A 15,511-nucleotide genomic window follows, 5' to 3' on the forward strand; every position below is an offset into this window, starting at 1 on the left:
GAATTCGTAAATACTCGATTGCTTCGTGCCTAGCTGCTTGTGAAATACATGTACGTATTGATAGATGGTTCGATATCTTCGCACTCTCATCCACGCATTATGTGTGCTGCAGCTCTGTGTGGTTTTGTATTAGTGGACGTTTCGCCCCGGTGCTGGAACGTTTGTCGGATTCCGTAGGGGTGGACGCGCGGGAGCGATCCCCCATTTTGAACTGGACACAGTGCTCGAGATTCTCTCTCTCTTCTGCCATGTGCCTTTTTTTCCGGGTGGCAGTGACCTGGACGGATAGAAATGTGGGGTCAGTGGTCTGCTGGTTCTCGCGCGACCATGTTTATCCCGCGGAGTTTACCTCACCCCCTCCCTTCTCGTCTGCGTGTGTCTCGCACTCGCCCCCCAGAAGAAAGAGGGGGGGGAAGGGGTCGAGCCTGGCACACAGGATTTGGAGAAGTGCAAAGAAAACGCGAGGCGCGAGCAACTGCGACGCGGCCAGTTTCTTTAATCTCGGCGGAGACTTTGACGCACGAGTGACAGGACCGTCTCGCTTTTTCGCCGCTCCTCTTTGTCTCAGTTGCTTTCCGTTTCTTCCGCCTTTCCGTCGAAAGGAGACAAAAGGCGCGACGTCACCCAGACACACTGAGCTCGGCGGTGCTGCGGTTTTTTCCGGTGAGTCCTGGCGGGAGAGGCTGTGGAAGAAGAAGGCCATGGAGAGGAGAGTTCAGCTGACTTCCAGAAGTCGTTCGCTGTCTGTTAATTCCAGCCACATACGGGGTCGATCTCTCTGCCAGAAAACGCGGGCTGAAACTGGGAGAAAGAGGCGAAACAGAGGGCGCAACGAAGCGCGAGAAGGCAGAACGCTTTCGGCGCACTTCCCCGATCTTTCGGGACGGCAGAACCGCGTCTACCTTGGACTTTCTTGTGGTGGGAAGAAAGAGGAAAAAACCCGGGGGAATCCAGAGAACACTCTCTGGAATGGGCTGTGTCGCTTTGAGTCGACGGAAACGAGGCCGCCTCTCCCCGTCCTCAGTGTTGTGCCACCCGCCTGCTGAGGCGGCAGTAACGGGGGACGTGCACCTCGACGCAGAGAGTTTTCCTCCGTTTCGACCTGTTCCACTTTGGACATACCGGGAGATCGAGAGTGCATTGCACTCTCGGTCTTTGAAGTTCACCATATTATTTCACTCTTTATTCTCAGTCGAGCGAAAAGCAACTCCTGGGCGTTCCTCCTCACGTTGGAGGCCGCCAAGGCAATGCCGGTTGCCCGTTTTACGGGACAGTGACAGCGATTCCTCTGTAGTTATGCCCACAGATATACACATTTATCCACCGCGTGACATGACAGATTAGTGCAAGTGGCAAGGAACGACGCAGGGGTGTGCGTCCATCCGGCAGCATCTGTGCCGGCGAACGGGTGCCGAACACCAAGGCTTTTTTTTTGCTTTGATCCGATGGCCTTCTCCTCTGGCCCCCTTCCCTTTCTTTCTGTGCATATCTGCAACTCCGCATTTTCAACTCGCGTTCAAGGCGGGTGAACGTGAGCGTTTTGGTGTAAGCGTCGACGCATGGGTGTGTACAGTTGAGACTTCCGTGCACTGCCTTCTAGACGGAGCGGACAGCGTCATACGTTCCGTGGAGACGTTCGGACCGCCTTCGGTTCCGCTCCAACGCGAGTTTTCTTTCGAAATGCGTCTTTGTTTCACGCATTAAGTAGACTCGAGTTTGTGTGCACTCTGCGCGCGGCCGGGCGTTTCCGTCGCCTGGCGCGCACAAGCCCCCGGAGTGCATGAATTCGCGTTGAAACAATGACGTTTACAGAGAAGTGGACGCGAAGTCCAAAGAGATAGTAGTAGTAGATCTGCCGCTGGGTCCTTTGCACGAAAGTGGTGGCCTCTCCTATTTCTCCGGCACTCTTGACGTGCCTTGGAACTGCAGGCAGAAGCGCGTCTGGGTATTTCTTCGTCGACGCGCATGTGAAGTGTACCGTTTCGTCGATGCATATCCTTCGCATCTCTTCGTTTACTGACGTTCACATGAAGTCTCCCGTGTTGACTGTAGATGATGACCCGCGCGAAGAAGGCGTCACGCTAGCAATTCCTGCCACCGCGCTTGTGTTTTGTGGACCGGTTTCTTGTGAACGTATGCATCGAGGACTGGCCAGGGCTCGCGCTCTTCGGACAGACGCCCTTGGGCTTGCATATTCGACGACTTTTCCTCCCGGACACACTCGCGGGCCTCTACATGTCCGCCGTCTTGCTAAAAGACTCGACTGAGAACGATCCTGTCTCTGTCACCTGCATCTGTTTTCCTGTTGTTCGCAGGCTTCGCGCGAGTCTCTTGCGTCAAACAGCTGAGTCGGAGAGTTCTTGCGCTCGGCTCTCGCTCCGGCGTCACACGCTTCCCCTCTCTCTGGGAGGTTCGCACCCGTCGACTTCGCTGGACTGTCTTGTTGGATTCCGGTTGCAGAGCGCCTGTCTTTTCACGCTCGCTCTGTCGACTCTGAAGGCGTCGGTCTCTGTCGCCTGCTAGCAGTCTGTGTGCCCTTCGGTTCTGACCTGTTGCCGCTAACGCCTTCACCACAATGTCTCCGGCCGGCCGGAGGACCCCGAAGAAGCTGGCCTTCGCGGCCCTGCTTCTGGGCGTCTCCGTTGCATGTACGTCCAGCTTTTTTTCTGCTTCAGTCTCTCCCTCGGCGCTTTGGGTGGCGGCGACTGAGACTGACGCCGCAGAGCCTTTGACTGCGGAGGAGGCGCCGCGGTCGCTGCCGATCGACGAGAGCGAGAAGGCGGCGGCGCCCTTGACCGCCGAGGAGCAGGAGGCGGTGCAGAAGAGCCAAGAGAGTCACCAGTACCAGACGGAGGTGTCGCGTTTGATGGACATCATCATCAACTCGCTGTACACGCAGCGCGAGGTATTTCTCCGCGAGTTGATTTCGAACGCCGTGGACGCATTGGAGAAGGTCCGCTTCACGGCGCTCAGCCATCCGGAGGTGCTGGAGCCGAAGAAGAACCTGGACATTCGGATCGAGTTCGACGCAGACGCGAAGACGCTGAGCATCATCGACTCGGGGATTGGGATGACCAAGCAAGACTTGATCAACAACCTCGGCACCGTCGCTAAGTCAGGCACGAGCAACTTCCTCGAAGCCATGGCCCAGGGCAACGATGTGAACTTGATCGGACAGTTCGGCGTCGGCTTCTACAGCGCCTTCCTGGTTGCAGACAAAGTCACTGTGGTCTCCAAGAACGTCGAAGACGATCAACATATCTGGGAAAGCTCTGCAGATGCGAAGTTCCACGTCGCGAAAGACCCGCGAGGCAACACCCTCGGCCGCGGAACTTGCGTCACGCTCCACCTCAAGGAAGACGCCACAGAATTCCTCAACGAGTGGAAGCTGAAGGACTTGACTACGCGGTTCAGCCAGTTCATGAGCTACCCCATCTACGTTCGCACCTCGCGCACCGTCACGGAAGAAGTCCCGATCGAAGACGAGGAAGCAGAGACCAAGGACGAAGACAAGGAGAAGGACGAAGACAAGGACAAGGACGACGTCGAGGTCACCGAGGGCGACAAGGACGAGAAGAAAGACAAGGTACACGAGGCTCTCCGGGGGGGAAAGGACTGAACTCGAGGGCAGGAGGAACGAACACACGTCGAGAGAGGTGCATCTTTTCAGCCTGTGCGAAGGCGCCCAGGCCTGGCGAGTCGCCGTCCTTTTTTGCTCGCAGCCAGCATGTACACGCATGGGGACCTCTTTAGACACGCATCTCTGCTCGCGGTGTGGCAGCTTCTCGATAAGCACTGCTGTAATCATATATATATATATATATATATATGTATATATATATGTATATATGTATGTGTATGTATGTATATATATATATATATATGTGTATAATGTGAATGCTTGCGTTTGAGGCGTTCTCTTGGGGCTCTGGCATGCACCCACAGACACACACAGACACAGAGACCTGCATTCGGTAGACATGTGAGGAGCGGCTTTGTGAGTGCGTTCCGCCCCCCGTCAGCCAAAGACGAAGAAGGTGGAGAAGAAGAAGGACGAATGGGAGCAAGTGAACACACAGAAGGCGATCTGGCTGCGTCCGAAGGAGGAGATCGAGGAGAAGGAGTACAACGAGTTCTACAAGAGCGTGAGCAAGGACTGGTCCGACCCCCTTGCGCACATCCACTTTTCGGCGGAGGGCGAGGTCGAGTTCAAAGCGCTTCTGTACATTCCCAAGCGGGCGCCTTCGGACATCTACAGCAACTACTTTGACAAGCAAACGTCTGTGAAGGTGTACGTTCGCCGCGTCTTGGTCGCAGACCAGTTCGACGACCTTCTCCCCAAGTACCTGCACTTCGTCAAGGGCGTGGTAGACAGCGACGACTTGCCGCTGAATGTGTCTCGCGAGCAGCTGCAGCAACACAAGATTCTGAACGTTATTTCGAAGAAGCTGGTCCGAAAGACGCTCGACACGATGCGGAAGCTGTCGGTGGACGCGCTGAAGGAACGCGAGGAGATGGAGAAGGAGCTCGAGCAAGAGGAAGACGAGGCGAAGAAGAAAGAGCTGCAGAAGAAGCTGAAGGAGAAGAGCGTCTACGAGCGGTTCTACGACGAGTTCTCGCGGAACCTGAAGCTCGGCTGCTACGAAGACGACACAAACCGAAACAAGCTTCTGAAGCTCCTGCGCTTCCACACGAGCAAGTCTGGCCCTGAGCGCTCCGTCACCCTCGAGAGCTTCGTCGCGAAACTCCCAGAAAACCAACCCAACATCTACTACGCGGCTGGCGAGTCCGCCGAGCAACTCATGAAGGCTCCGGAAATGCAGATCTTCTTGAAAAAAGACATCGAAGTTCTGTTCCTCCTCGAGGCCATGGACGAACCGTGCATTCAACGCGTCATGGACTTCGAAGGTGAGACAGCATCCGCGAGAGAGCGAGAGGCCAAAACAGGCGACGCTTGTTTGTCTCGAGTGGCACATGCGAAACAGCAACACGGACATGGTAAACGCGTTCTTCGTAGACTCACTGTCAACGGGCTCTAGTCATTTTATCGGTGTTTTTTTTCTGGGTATCTCATTGCGTTGATAGCTGGTTTACGCGACCGTAGATCTGTGTCTCAGACCTCTCGGGTATTTCCGTTTTTCTCTTCCTCTATACTCGTGGTCAAGAGGGCAGCATCGTTCCGCGGTTGAACTCTACATTGTTGTCAGTTTTGTTTTTTCTGCAACGCTTCTGTTGCTCTCCAAGTCCTCTTCCAACAGCGTCCGCTGTGTCTCTCCCCGGAGCGTGTCTCGTGGTTCTACAGTACAAAACTGCGTCGCATGACTCCTACATGGATCTCTCCATCTCTGTGTGATTTTTCTCTCGTTTTCACATCGTTATCGACATCTAACTGGCATGAAGAGCCCCGTAGGAGGAGTGCGGCGACCCCCAGCATTTGAGCATTCGTTTTTCGGCGTAAAGCGTGTATCATCTGGTGACGCTGATCCGTTTGTGTGTCACACGTGGAACCGACGCTGGAAAGAGTTGCGTTGTGTCTCCGCGCTGACCTCGCCGCGTTTTTCCGTGTTGTCTGCATTCCGCCTGTCTTGTGCAGGAAAGAAGTTTGTGTCGATTCAGAAGGGCGACGTGCAGCTGGACCAGACGGAGGAGGAGAAGAAGACGGAGAAGCGTTTGAAGAAGGCGTTCGAGCCGCTTCTGTCGTGGTGGAAGAAGTTGCTTGGCGAGAAGGTGACGAAGGTCGAGGTGTCGAAGCGCCTGGTGGAGGCGCCGTGCGCCGTCGTGGCGTCTGAGTGGGGTTACTCTGCGCAGATGGAGAAGATCATGAAGACGCAAACGTTTGCAGATCCGCGTCACGTCCGCATGATGGCTGGCCAGAAGGTGTTTGAGATCAACCCACACCATCGGATGATTCAGTACCTCCTCGCGCAGGTCCAGAAGGAAGGGGACAACGTCGGCTCGAAGGAGATAGAGATGGCTCGGCTCTTGTTCGAAGTCGCGAAACTGGCGTCCGGGTTCGAGGTCGAGGACCCAAAGGATGTCGCGGCGAGCCTGTACAAAGCAGTGGCCGCAGACCTGACGCTACCGACAGACGAACCGATGATCGCCGAGTACGAACTGCCTCGCGAAGAAGAAGACGAGAAGGTCGGAGATGAGGACGCAAAGGACGAGGAAAAGAACGAAGAGGGCGAGGCAGACGAACCGGAAGAGAAAGAACACACTGAGAAGCACGACGAACTGTGAGGACAGCGGACAGGGAACGAACTGAGGGCGGTTCAGATCGGGACGCGTGGTGATGCAGGGTCGATACACCACAGGAAGAGGAAGTAGAAGAGGAGAGACGGTGACAGACGACATACGTAGGTCGAAGCGACTTGGAAACGAAGGACCAGAGACGCAGAAGGAGGCGGAGATGCACCTCTTTCCTCTTGGATCCATGCAGTCGGATGCTACATCAGACAGGGAAAGAACTGCGACTCGAGACGGCGAGTGTCGTCGACACGAGAGGCATCCGACACCGGAACGCGTTCGAGGATTGGAAAAGTTCCGCTCTGCTTTCGGGAGGGATGTTTGACGCTTGAAGATCCAGCGAGAGGCGAGAAGGGAGAGACTTTGGAGTTGCGTTCCCACTGAATTCGTTTTCATACATCAAGCTGTTTCTGCATTTGTCTGTATATCGGTGTTGCATGTGCATCGAAAACGCTTCTTTCATGTCTCCTGACATGTATAGTCATACTCAGAGATCAACTGCGAACACACGAAGAGTGCCGCACATTTTCGTGTCTGCGTTCTGCAAAGAGCTGAAAAATTGCTGTGGAGCAGACCACGCGAGAGCAGACGCGACACAGAAAGAAATCCTCTCCGAGTCCGTTTCGCTGCCTGCTCACAGTTGGCTACACAACGAAAGCCTGTAGCGAGGTGTGAAACGAAAGCCGTTTCGTCTGCTTACACTGGCTGCGGGTGTCTTGAAGAGGAATTCAACTCGCATGTTTCAGACAGTGATGCCGCCGCCCTCTCGGCCTACACGCTTCACGCGCAAATCTATGCTTCGGAACGTGTATCTATCATAAATGGGGTGGAAGCTTCTGCGGCAATCGCTGCGCAAACGGTCATGAAAAGAAAAATTGATTTGTACACAGAGACGCTCGCGCCTCTTCGTTCCACAGGCTGCTTGTTCCTTCTCCGTTCTTCCCCAGGTGGATGTCGAGTCACCCTTCACTCGGCTCGTCTGCTGCACTTCTCTAGACGTAAAGGCCGCCAGCAGCAAACTGCCGCGTTCGGTGCTCTCGCTCTCTTCATCTTTCTCTGTTCTCTTTCTTCTCGTTTCCTTCGCGTCCTTTTCTTCCTTTTCCTCTTCTCCCTGCTCCCGCTTCTTGTTCTCGATTTCTCAGACTGCGTGTCGTCTTTCTCGTGAAGATCGACGAAAAACGAGTCGCTGCTTTTCCATTCTGAGCTTGCCATTCTGACCTTTCCAGTCCAGAGATGTAGAGCCGAATCTTTTTAACAGGTCCACCTGGGCGTCTTCACGTTTCTTCCACTTTGACCGCATGCAAGGGCAGCATGTCGAATGACACACACCCAGGGAAAAACAAGATTTCTACTCCCTATGAGAGGCCGAAACGCGTCGAAGATGTACGAAAACGTATTTCGAGCCGCCCCAGCTCTTGCCGACATGAGACCTGTGTACACTTTACTCCATCCTTCACCTTTCAAATCGGTAGTGTCGAATTTCCCTTACTGCAGTAAGATGACATCTCTGTCATGTCAGCTTCGTACGAAGTTTGACAGGTAAGCAGAAACACAACGGTCTATCCAGGACCGTCTGCCGGCAACAGACGTCTGTAACAGACACTTTCACACATGCCAGACTGAATAAATAACAAGCCACGAGTCCCTTTTACAGAAACGGTCCTTTCCGGCCACAGCCCCTTCGAAAGGTTTTCGTTTTTACGGTGGGCACAGAATCGCCTGAAAAGCAGCACCGAGGCACCTTCCGTGTGTCGTGACAGACATCGAACCTCCGTGGAAGATTAGAAAAGGAGAGAGAAGCACCAACAGTTCAAACAGACATCCCTTCGATGAGAAAAACGAGGCGCCGCAACCCGCGTCACAGACACTCCGTCTTGTTTATCTTCTATGTTGTGAGGATCAAGAACAAGATGTACGCTAGAAAGCTCCGTTCTTAGTTCGTTCCTGTCTCCTGCGGACACAACTCGGTTTCGAGGCGAGCGCAGATGCTCTCGTGCCTGCACAGAAAACAGATGAAAAAACTGACCGCGCAAGCCCTCCAACACAGAGAAGTCAGCTGCCTCCGCCAGTTTTGTCCTTGTCATTCGCCACTTCGAACACCGGCAGAGAACGCGAGAAAAAGCGGGAACCACGAGATACCAACGGCTCCTTGGTAAGTGATTTTGCTGCTTTCCACGTTTCGAGGTAGACGAACCAGAGCGTACCCCGACATGGTCGAGGTCGGAAACTCGGACCGCTCTGCCCAGCGCTCCAGCGCGCGAATGACAAAGATGCCTCGACATGCTGAGAAGTCTGTCTCCTGATTGTAGGCGGCTCGTTTCTGTCTGAATCACCTGCCTCAAAACAGCCGAGGGCGGATCTGCTGCGAGACACTCTCTGTTTCGTCTTCCTGACACCCCCAAATTAAGTCTAGTCAAACGTCGAAACCGGCGAGTCGTGCGACACAGTCGCCGCAACGTGCGAACTTACGGCAGTCCGTGACGAGCAAAGAGAACCTCCATTTGTCGCAGAGTGTCGTCATCTACGGCACACAGGACCCCCAGAGCGAGTCTCGAGTAAACGCAAAAGCGAAGTGCAAACGCACGCGTCGACATGCACCTACACTCGCGTACACGGCGATGGCAGTGGCAGTGTCGGTGGATTCTGGAGCGAAAAGAGGTGAGAAAAGGCGTACATCTGTATCTCATCCTTCCTTGTCGCGACCTCACGATTCAGAGTGTGTCCGAGCATCTCAAAAGCGTGAAGCTACTTTTTTTCTACGGTGGAGAACTGCGCCACTGAGGTCGTCGAAGCGTCCGCGTGCGACGGGTGTGCGGCGACCTCCCGCCAGTCGGTGAAAAAAGTACTTTCGCATCTCCGAGAAAAAACGTTTAATCTGTTCGCAAACCCTGAAGCGCGGAGGTCGTGGCATTTCCTTCTGATGAAAACGCCCCCTGTCGAACGTACCAAGAGTTGCTGCAGCTTCATCCAGCCGAGACGCCAACTGCATGCAAACAGGAGTAGCAGTCAGAGCAGCCGTCACGCTGCGAAAATATAAAACTCCGCCCCTCCAGGTGAAACAACGCCGATATCGACATATGCGTAGCTGTGTCCATCTCCACACAAGAACACGATGCAGGCATAAACGAAAAAAATAACTCTATCAAACGCTGTGTGTGCTCACATGTCCGATGAAACGTAGTTTCAAGGATTTTCAGTCCATAGACAGGAAGAAACGCTTGTAAAAGGAAGACACATGCATCCATTAATACTTCTCGCAACCGGCAAGTACGCTCATACAGGCGACGGCAGAGATTATACGAAGACTGTGTGCACACACGAGCCAGACGGCATGGCTACGCAGAGAAGCGAAAGGAGGCCAGCCACAACTCAAACCGTCCGAGACAAGAACGCTTTACTTCTTGCGCCGTACCTCGCTAAGGAGCAACCTGGGAGGGAACTCCAAGTCGGTGAAGTGCGAGGCGAGAGAGACAAGACCTGGGAGTTCGAACTGAGGGAGAATTTCGGTCACGCGTTCGCCCATTGCCTAGAAAACAGCGAAAGAAAAAGCGAAGAAGAAGGGAAGTCACATTGGGGCCTGACTGAACGCCATGAATGAAACGCATCGTTTCCATCCTTCCTGTTGAGTCGTCTCTCCAAAAAACGCGTGAAGGCCTCCAGAACCTCGTGGCGTTGTGTGGCTGTTCTTTTGCCGTTTCGCTGATCCAGGAAAGAAGACAAGTGCGTCTGATCTTCTTTACAAATCCCTCGGAAAGGAAGTCGCGAAGCTACCTGCTCACCTGAAGAAGATCGTCGAACTGGACGTCCAAAGCTGCTACAGCTTGGAGAAGACCGAGGAGTTCTTCGGGTCTGTCAGAGCACCAACTCACAGATTTCTAACTGCCTCAAACTCTCCAACAACTCACAAATATACACATCCCTGTGCACACCCTTCAACGACTGCTGCGCTCGGCTTATACACGGGAGAACACGAACGCGGAGACCGCAGTCGGCGGGTTCTCGAGAAGCGTGACTTGTGTTTTGCATAAAGCTCGGAGTTGTGCGTTGCACAAAAAGCCGAACGAATTCCTGTTTAGTCTACGCGTGGATCGTGCCTCCATTTTCCAGACAGAGAGCAAGTCGCTTCCACGCTTTCGTTCTCAAACGAAGACTCTGCCCGACTGAGACTTTTGCCGAGAAACCGATCCCTTTCGAGTTTTTCTTTGCAGAAGGTGATATCAACGCGGAGCAGCCTTCGTCGAGCACGCAGCGTTCCTTCTTGGCGACGCACCCTAGTCACTGAAGAGAAACGCCGCGACTCTAAAAGTCTCTGTCACAGCTCTTTTGATACGCCGATCCAGGACGCAGGCAATCACAGGAACAAGTATAAATGCGTTTTCAATTCACGACCGCACTGCAGCACTGCCGATTCGAAAGCCAGCTGATGCAGAGAAACGACGCGATGCCTTCTTACCGCAAGTGACACACGCGAGGCAGCACGCAAGTCTGCAGCGTCTTGTCGACAAGCGAGCCCGGCTGAAGAAAATGTTTCCAGAAAAACGAGAAATGCGTATAAACGTATTCACACAGATTCACCTCGGTACGTATTGTTTCCTGCCTTGCAACCTTCGTTCGCCATTGACTAGTGTGCACAAATCACTCGCAACTCTGTCTACGCTTCTAGAGATATCTGCAGATACGTGTAGATATGTCTAGACACATATACATATATATATATATATATACATATATATATACACATATATACATCTATATACATATATACATATATATATGTATATATATATCTATATGTATATATACACATATCGATAGCTATCTTGAGACACATACGTTTTCCGCTGTTCAGCTCGCAGTGTATACAGGCGGTTGATTGAGGCACGACGGCCACCCGCGAAGAGAGTTCGCGCTTCAGACGAGAAGTCTCGGTGAAGCCTTCCAGTCGTCTCTACCATGTGTTTCGTCTTCGTACGTTTCAACGAAGACAGGACCCACCGCGAAGCCGACGAGAGCGAGAGCTTCAAGAAGAAGGATGACATGACGATTGTCGAAACTGGTGATCTGAAAGTGAGAAAGAAGGAACAGAGGAAAGGTCAAGAGGCAGCGAGAAAACGCAAAGAGAGAGAGATGAAAAAGAGGCAGAAAAGAGATAAAATGTGAACTCGAATGGTTCCCATCTGGGACCATGCCACACGGATTACAGACAGCGACTGCGCTCTTTTATGAATTTACGGATCTCTTTGTGTGAAATGCAACGTTCACCTTTGCACGCGCGCCAGCGTCTCGGTCTAGGCGGAGGAGGAACTGCGTGTGTCTCTTCACTGAGGTAAATACGTTTGCAAAACCGAGAAAGCAGTTGGAGACAGCCGCCACCTTTACCGACTCTTGCTTCGGTTTCAGTTCTTCGCCTCTCACCTCTTCTCCTGTCCTCTCCCTTTTGTCTCGTCTCTTTGATCGCACCGTTTCAGCGAAACGAGAGTTTCACCTCCCCACGAAGACCCCCGCGACCAGACCCCCCCGCCCGCTGGCGTCCAGGGAAGCCACAGCGAAGTTTCTCTGTTTAGCGCGGAGTCAAAACTTCTGTCCGAGTTTTGCGCGCCTACTACCGAGTGAGGATCACGACATTTCTGCTCCTTGCATGCAAACGTCGGTTCTTCGAGACTGCATGCGCATGCGGCAGTGAGGAGAGACATACCCGGCCTTCGACGCGGCTGAGAGCCTCACTCATCAGTCCAGCGACCTCCCAGTCAAGGACGCTTTCTCTTTCGTCAGTTTCCGACTCTTCTGCATCGTCTCGGTCTGCCTCATTCGGCGACGCAGACGCGATCAGCCGCCGAGAGGACGCATGCTGTTTCGAGGGAGGCGGCGTCTCCAGGAAAAAGCTGCCAGCAGATACGCGAGGCGAGACTTCGCTCTCTTCGACGAGGCTCCGACGCGCCAGATGCATCGCACAGGCGCGAACGAGAAATACCAAGTCTGCAGAGAAAACATGACTTCGAGGAAACGCGCGTCAGGAAATACCACGAAGAAGCCAAGCCCCGAAGTGAGTGGCTCCGAAGTCACCTGCTCCTTCAATCACCGTCAAAGTCATACAGAAGCACACGCACATATATTTCTTGCATGCGTTTGCGCCTGTACACATACGTGTCTACATATATATATATATATATATATACATATATATATATATATATATACATATATATATACATATATATATATATGCATATGTATGTGGACGCGTGTTTATGCTTGTATGTATATGAATGCGTAGAGAGAGTGAGAGATGGAACGCTGTGGCTACACGTTACGAGTGTGGGCGATAACAGAGCATCCAAATATGAGTCTATCTGTCTTTGGGTGAACAGCAACAAGGTTCACCTCGCCCTTTTCAGTTAACGTTTCTCTGCGTCGCGGACCTTCCGTGCCGGACGCAACTTCCTTGTGTGCCTGAGAGCTCTGGGCTGCAGCCAAAACCGCAGAAGCCACAGCGGGCGCCGAGAGACCAAGAGCGCATGCGCCATGCCACAGCTTCACGAGGTCCGACAGAGACACCGCATGAAGTTCCGCGTCCGCCTCGTTGTTCCGCTCCCCTCCGCGAAGAGGCTCTGCGTTTCGGCAGACTCCAACGAAGAAACAGAGGAAAATAAAAACGCAAGACCCCAGAGGCGGAGGACAGAGACATGCGAGTGTGCAGGCGAACCAGAAGAACGCAGGGGGGAAGAGGTGAGGAAACGACGGAAGAGAAGCGAGGGAAAAAACGCGAGGAAACACAAAACACCGAAATGTACACGAGGCGAGGATGACACGGGTGCAGAGCAAGCAAGAGGGAGAAAGGAAAGTCACCAAGAAAATGAATGAGAAACTGGAAAGACGCAGGTACAAAGCACCTTCATTTCGTCGTCAGCTTCGTTTCTCCAGGGTCGACTCTTCAGTTCCTTATGCTCAACTCTCGGGTGGGCATCGATCGCCGTCGCAGTTGTTTCGAACTCTTCTCTCTTCGTTCGATCGTTCCGAGCGTTTCTCAACAACAAATGCGTTTCCTGCGATGTTCCTCTCCCCTTTCTGTCTCCATTCTGAGTTCCCTGCCCTACACAAGATTTATGACAAGAGGCGAAGACGAGTCGCCAACCTACCTGATCGCTCTAGAGGTCCTTGCAGCGTCTGAACAAGCACAAGTTCATCTCCTGCTTCTCCCTCGTCGTTCAGATCCGATTCCCTCCTCTTCGCTTCGCCGTGCAATTCCAGCATGCGCAGTCTAAAGGCAGGGCGCAGACGCGTGAGAGAAGCGTGGAGAAGCTGAAAAGAATTCAAGGCGCTGCAGATCTCCTCGGCAGAAAGGCATGCAGTTTTCGCAACCAACGCCGTCTGCATGTCCTCCAGAATGTCCACAAGAAAGCCTTGCTGCTCAAGAGTGAAGGCGCGAAAAGGCTCGCGAGGCGACTTGGAGATCTCCTCGCCAGAGTGAAGTCCGCATTCTGCTTGGTCGACAGAAGAAGAAGCGAGAGGAGGAGAAGAGGGAGAAGAAGAGGGAGAAGAAGAGGGAGAAGAAGAGGGAAGAAGAGGAGAAGAGGAGGGAGAAGAGGAGGAAGGAGAGAGGGCAGATGAAGAAGGAAGCCTCTGCGTAAGAGAGGAGTATCGAGTGTCTCTTCTACCTCTTTTCGAGCGAGGAGCGTTGAGGAGACACGCAGGACCGAAGCGCGCCATTGCCTGAAGAAGCGCGACAATTTCATGGACGGAGAACTGAGACAGCAGACCGTGAGCTTGGAAGAGGACGTCTCCCCAAGAGACGAGAGGTGCAGAAGAAAGGAGCGGAGACTGGAGGGCGTCGCGGCGAGACTGAGACCCCGCTCGGGAAGCGCGAAGAGAGGTCTCTCCCAAGTTGCGCTTCGCAGCGGAAGAACCGCGAGACGAAAACGAAGAAGCAAGAAAAGAAGAGAAAGAGAGGTCGTTTGCGACTTTCAGCAAAGCCTCGACTTCGAGAGTTTCCCTCGAGCGTCCCCCAGACGCATGGGAGAAGGACGCGGAATCAACCGTGTGAACCGGGGGAGGAGAATCGAGAGAAGACGAAGAGCGGAGTGGAGACCGTGCAGTTGAACGCGCAGAAGAGAAAGAGGCAGAAGAGCCTCGAGAGACTTGGAGAGAGCGAGGAGGGACAAGGACCGGAGAACAATGACAAGAGTCCTCAGCGCGACGGCACCGGTCAGATGAGGACGATGAGGAAAAACCAGCAGGTGTGAGAGATGAAGACGAAGAAGTCACGCGCAGGAAAGAAAGCGAAGAGAAGGAAGAGTGGGGAAGACACGAGTGAAAAGCTGAAGGAGACGAGAGCGAAGAGGACGGAGAAGAAGGCGACGCGACAGGAGCTTGTTTGCTTGCTCTCTCCTGATTCGCGGCGATAGAAACTGGCGGGAAAGGGAGACGAGAGAAATCTCCAAATCGCCTGTGTGGAACTGAACAGCATACGGTTTTGCAGAAGAGAAGGTTCTCTCTGCATGCGATCCGGCGTACTCTCGCCATCTCTCTGTCGGCCTCTCTCTGACGCAGAACCGCGTGCTGTACAGAGGCAGAAGCTACGCTGAAGCAACCACAGCGAAGAGCGCGAAGAAAGAGGCGCAGAGAGGCGAGCAAGCGAAGAGAATAAACTGCACAAAAGAGCGGAAGGGGAGGGAGGAAGACACAGAGAGAACGAGCGCAGTCTGAGAAAAGAACTGAGGGAAGAGCGACCAAGAGAAGAAGGAGAAGAAAGAGAAGAAGAACGAGAAGCAGGAGAAGAAGAACGAGAAGCAGAAGAAGAAGCAGAAGAAGAGATGGGAGATGGCGAAGAAGTCGAGGTGCAACACAAGGGAGAGTAAGACGTAGAGGTGGAGGAAAAAGAAGAAGATGGAGAAGAAGAACGAGCAGAAGACGCTCCAACGTCAGCGCCTCTGACGGATTACATCTCAAGAGACACGAACATTCCCCGAGCTCGTGTGGAGAGCGTAGCCCGAGGTTTGGGAACAAGAAGAGAAAAACTGTGACTCTTTCTTCTTCGAAAAACTGGAAGCGAAGAGTTTCTTTCGGGGAAATTCCTGAAAAAAGTCCTCTCTCGGCGCCTCTTACGTGTGTTCTTTGCGCGGTTCTCAGCAGTCTCCAGGAGGAAGAATACAGCGTCTCTCTCAGCTCTTAGTCCAGTCCCGATGGAGACAGATGTCCTGCATGCGGCTGCAGCGATTCGTTTTCGCGACTTTTCTTTCTCTTGAAGAGGTTATCTGTTTGAGGCAAC

At 53.3% G+C, this 15,511-nt stretch overlaps 2 protein-coding genes across 2 annotated transcripts; one reads left to right on the forward strand and one right to left on the reverse strand.

Moving 5' to 3' along the window:
• The first annotated feature begins 20 nt into the window (after positions 1–20).
• TGME49_244560 (heat shock protein 90, putative) lies at positions 21–7,106 on the forward strand. The gene is made up of 4 exons (XM_002366904.2): positions 21–663; positions 2,316–3,586; positions 4,023–4,908; positions 5,594–7,106. The coding sequence occupies exons 2-4, from the start codon at positions 2,576–2,578 to the stop codon at positions 6,238–6,240; spliced, it is 2,544 nt and encodes an 847-aa protein (XP_002366945.1). The 5' UTR covers positions 21–663; positions 2,316–2,575; the 3' UTR covers positions 6,241–7,106.
• Positions 7,107–7,486: 380 nt separating this feature from the next.
• TGME49_244570 (hypothetical protein) lies at positions 7,487–15,280 on the reverse strand. Its single transcript, XM_018780722.1, has 10 exons — positions 13,383–15,280; positions 12,666–12,854; positions 11,942–12,222; positions 11,242–11,307; positions 10,700–10,761; positions 10,026–10,095; positions 9,659–9,772; positions 9,193–9,229; positions 8,716–8,767; positions 7,487–8,243 (listed from the first exon to the last, which is right to left on the reverse strand). Exons 1-10 carry the CDS (start codon positions 14,764–14,766, stop codon positions 8,180–8,182), a joined length of 2,319 nt encoding a protein of 772 aa, XP_018637558.1. The 5' UTR covers positions 14,767–15,280; the 3' UTR covers positions 7,487–8,179.
• Between the last annotated feature and the right edge of the window lie 231 nt (positions 15,281–15,511).

The sequence above is a fragment of the Toxoplasma gondii genome, chromosome VI (genome assembly GCF_000006565.2).
Source record: "Toxoplasma gondii ME49 chromosome VI, whole genome shotgun sequence".
Lineage (NCBI taxonomy): Eukaryota > Apicomplexa > Conoidasida > Eucoccidiorida > Sarcocystidae > Toxoplasma > Toxoplasma gondii.

Excerpts from the sequence above, each read along its gene's own strand:
- TGME49_244560 (XM_002366904.2), top strand. The coding sequence starts at position 2,576 with ATGTCTCCGGCCGGCCGGAGGACCCCGAAGAAGCTGGCCTTCGCGGCC. Across the intron at positions 3,587-4,022 it reads AGGACGAGAAGAAAGACAAG|CCAAAGACGAAGAAGGTGGA; the intron begins GTACACGAGGCT and ends GCCCCCCGTCAG. Across the intron at positions 4,909-5,593 it reads ACGCGTCATGGACTTCGAAG|GAAAGAAGTTTGTGTCGATT; the intron begins GTGAGACAGCAT and ends TGTCTTGTGCAG.
- TGME49_244570 (XM_018780722.1), bottom strand. The coding sequence starts at position 14,766 with ATGGCGAGAGTACGCCGGATCGCATGCAGAGAGAACCTTCTCTTCTGC. Across the intron at positions 12,855-13,382 it reads AGGACCTCTAGAGCGATCAG|AGCCTCTTCGCGGAGGGGAG; the intron begins GTAGGTTGGCGA and ends GCCGAAACGCAG. Across the intron at positions 11,308-11,941 it reads TCAGCCGCGTCGAAGGCCGG|ATCACCAGTTTCGACAATCG; the intron begins GTATGTCTCTCC and ends TCTCACTTTCAG.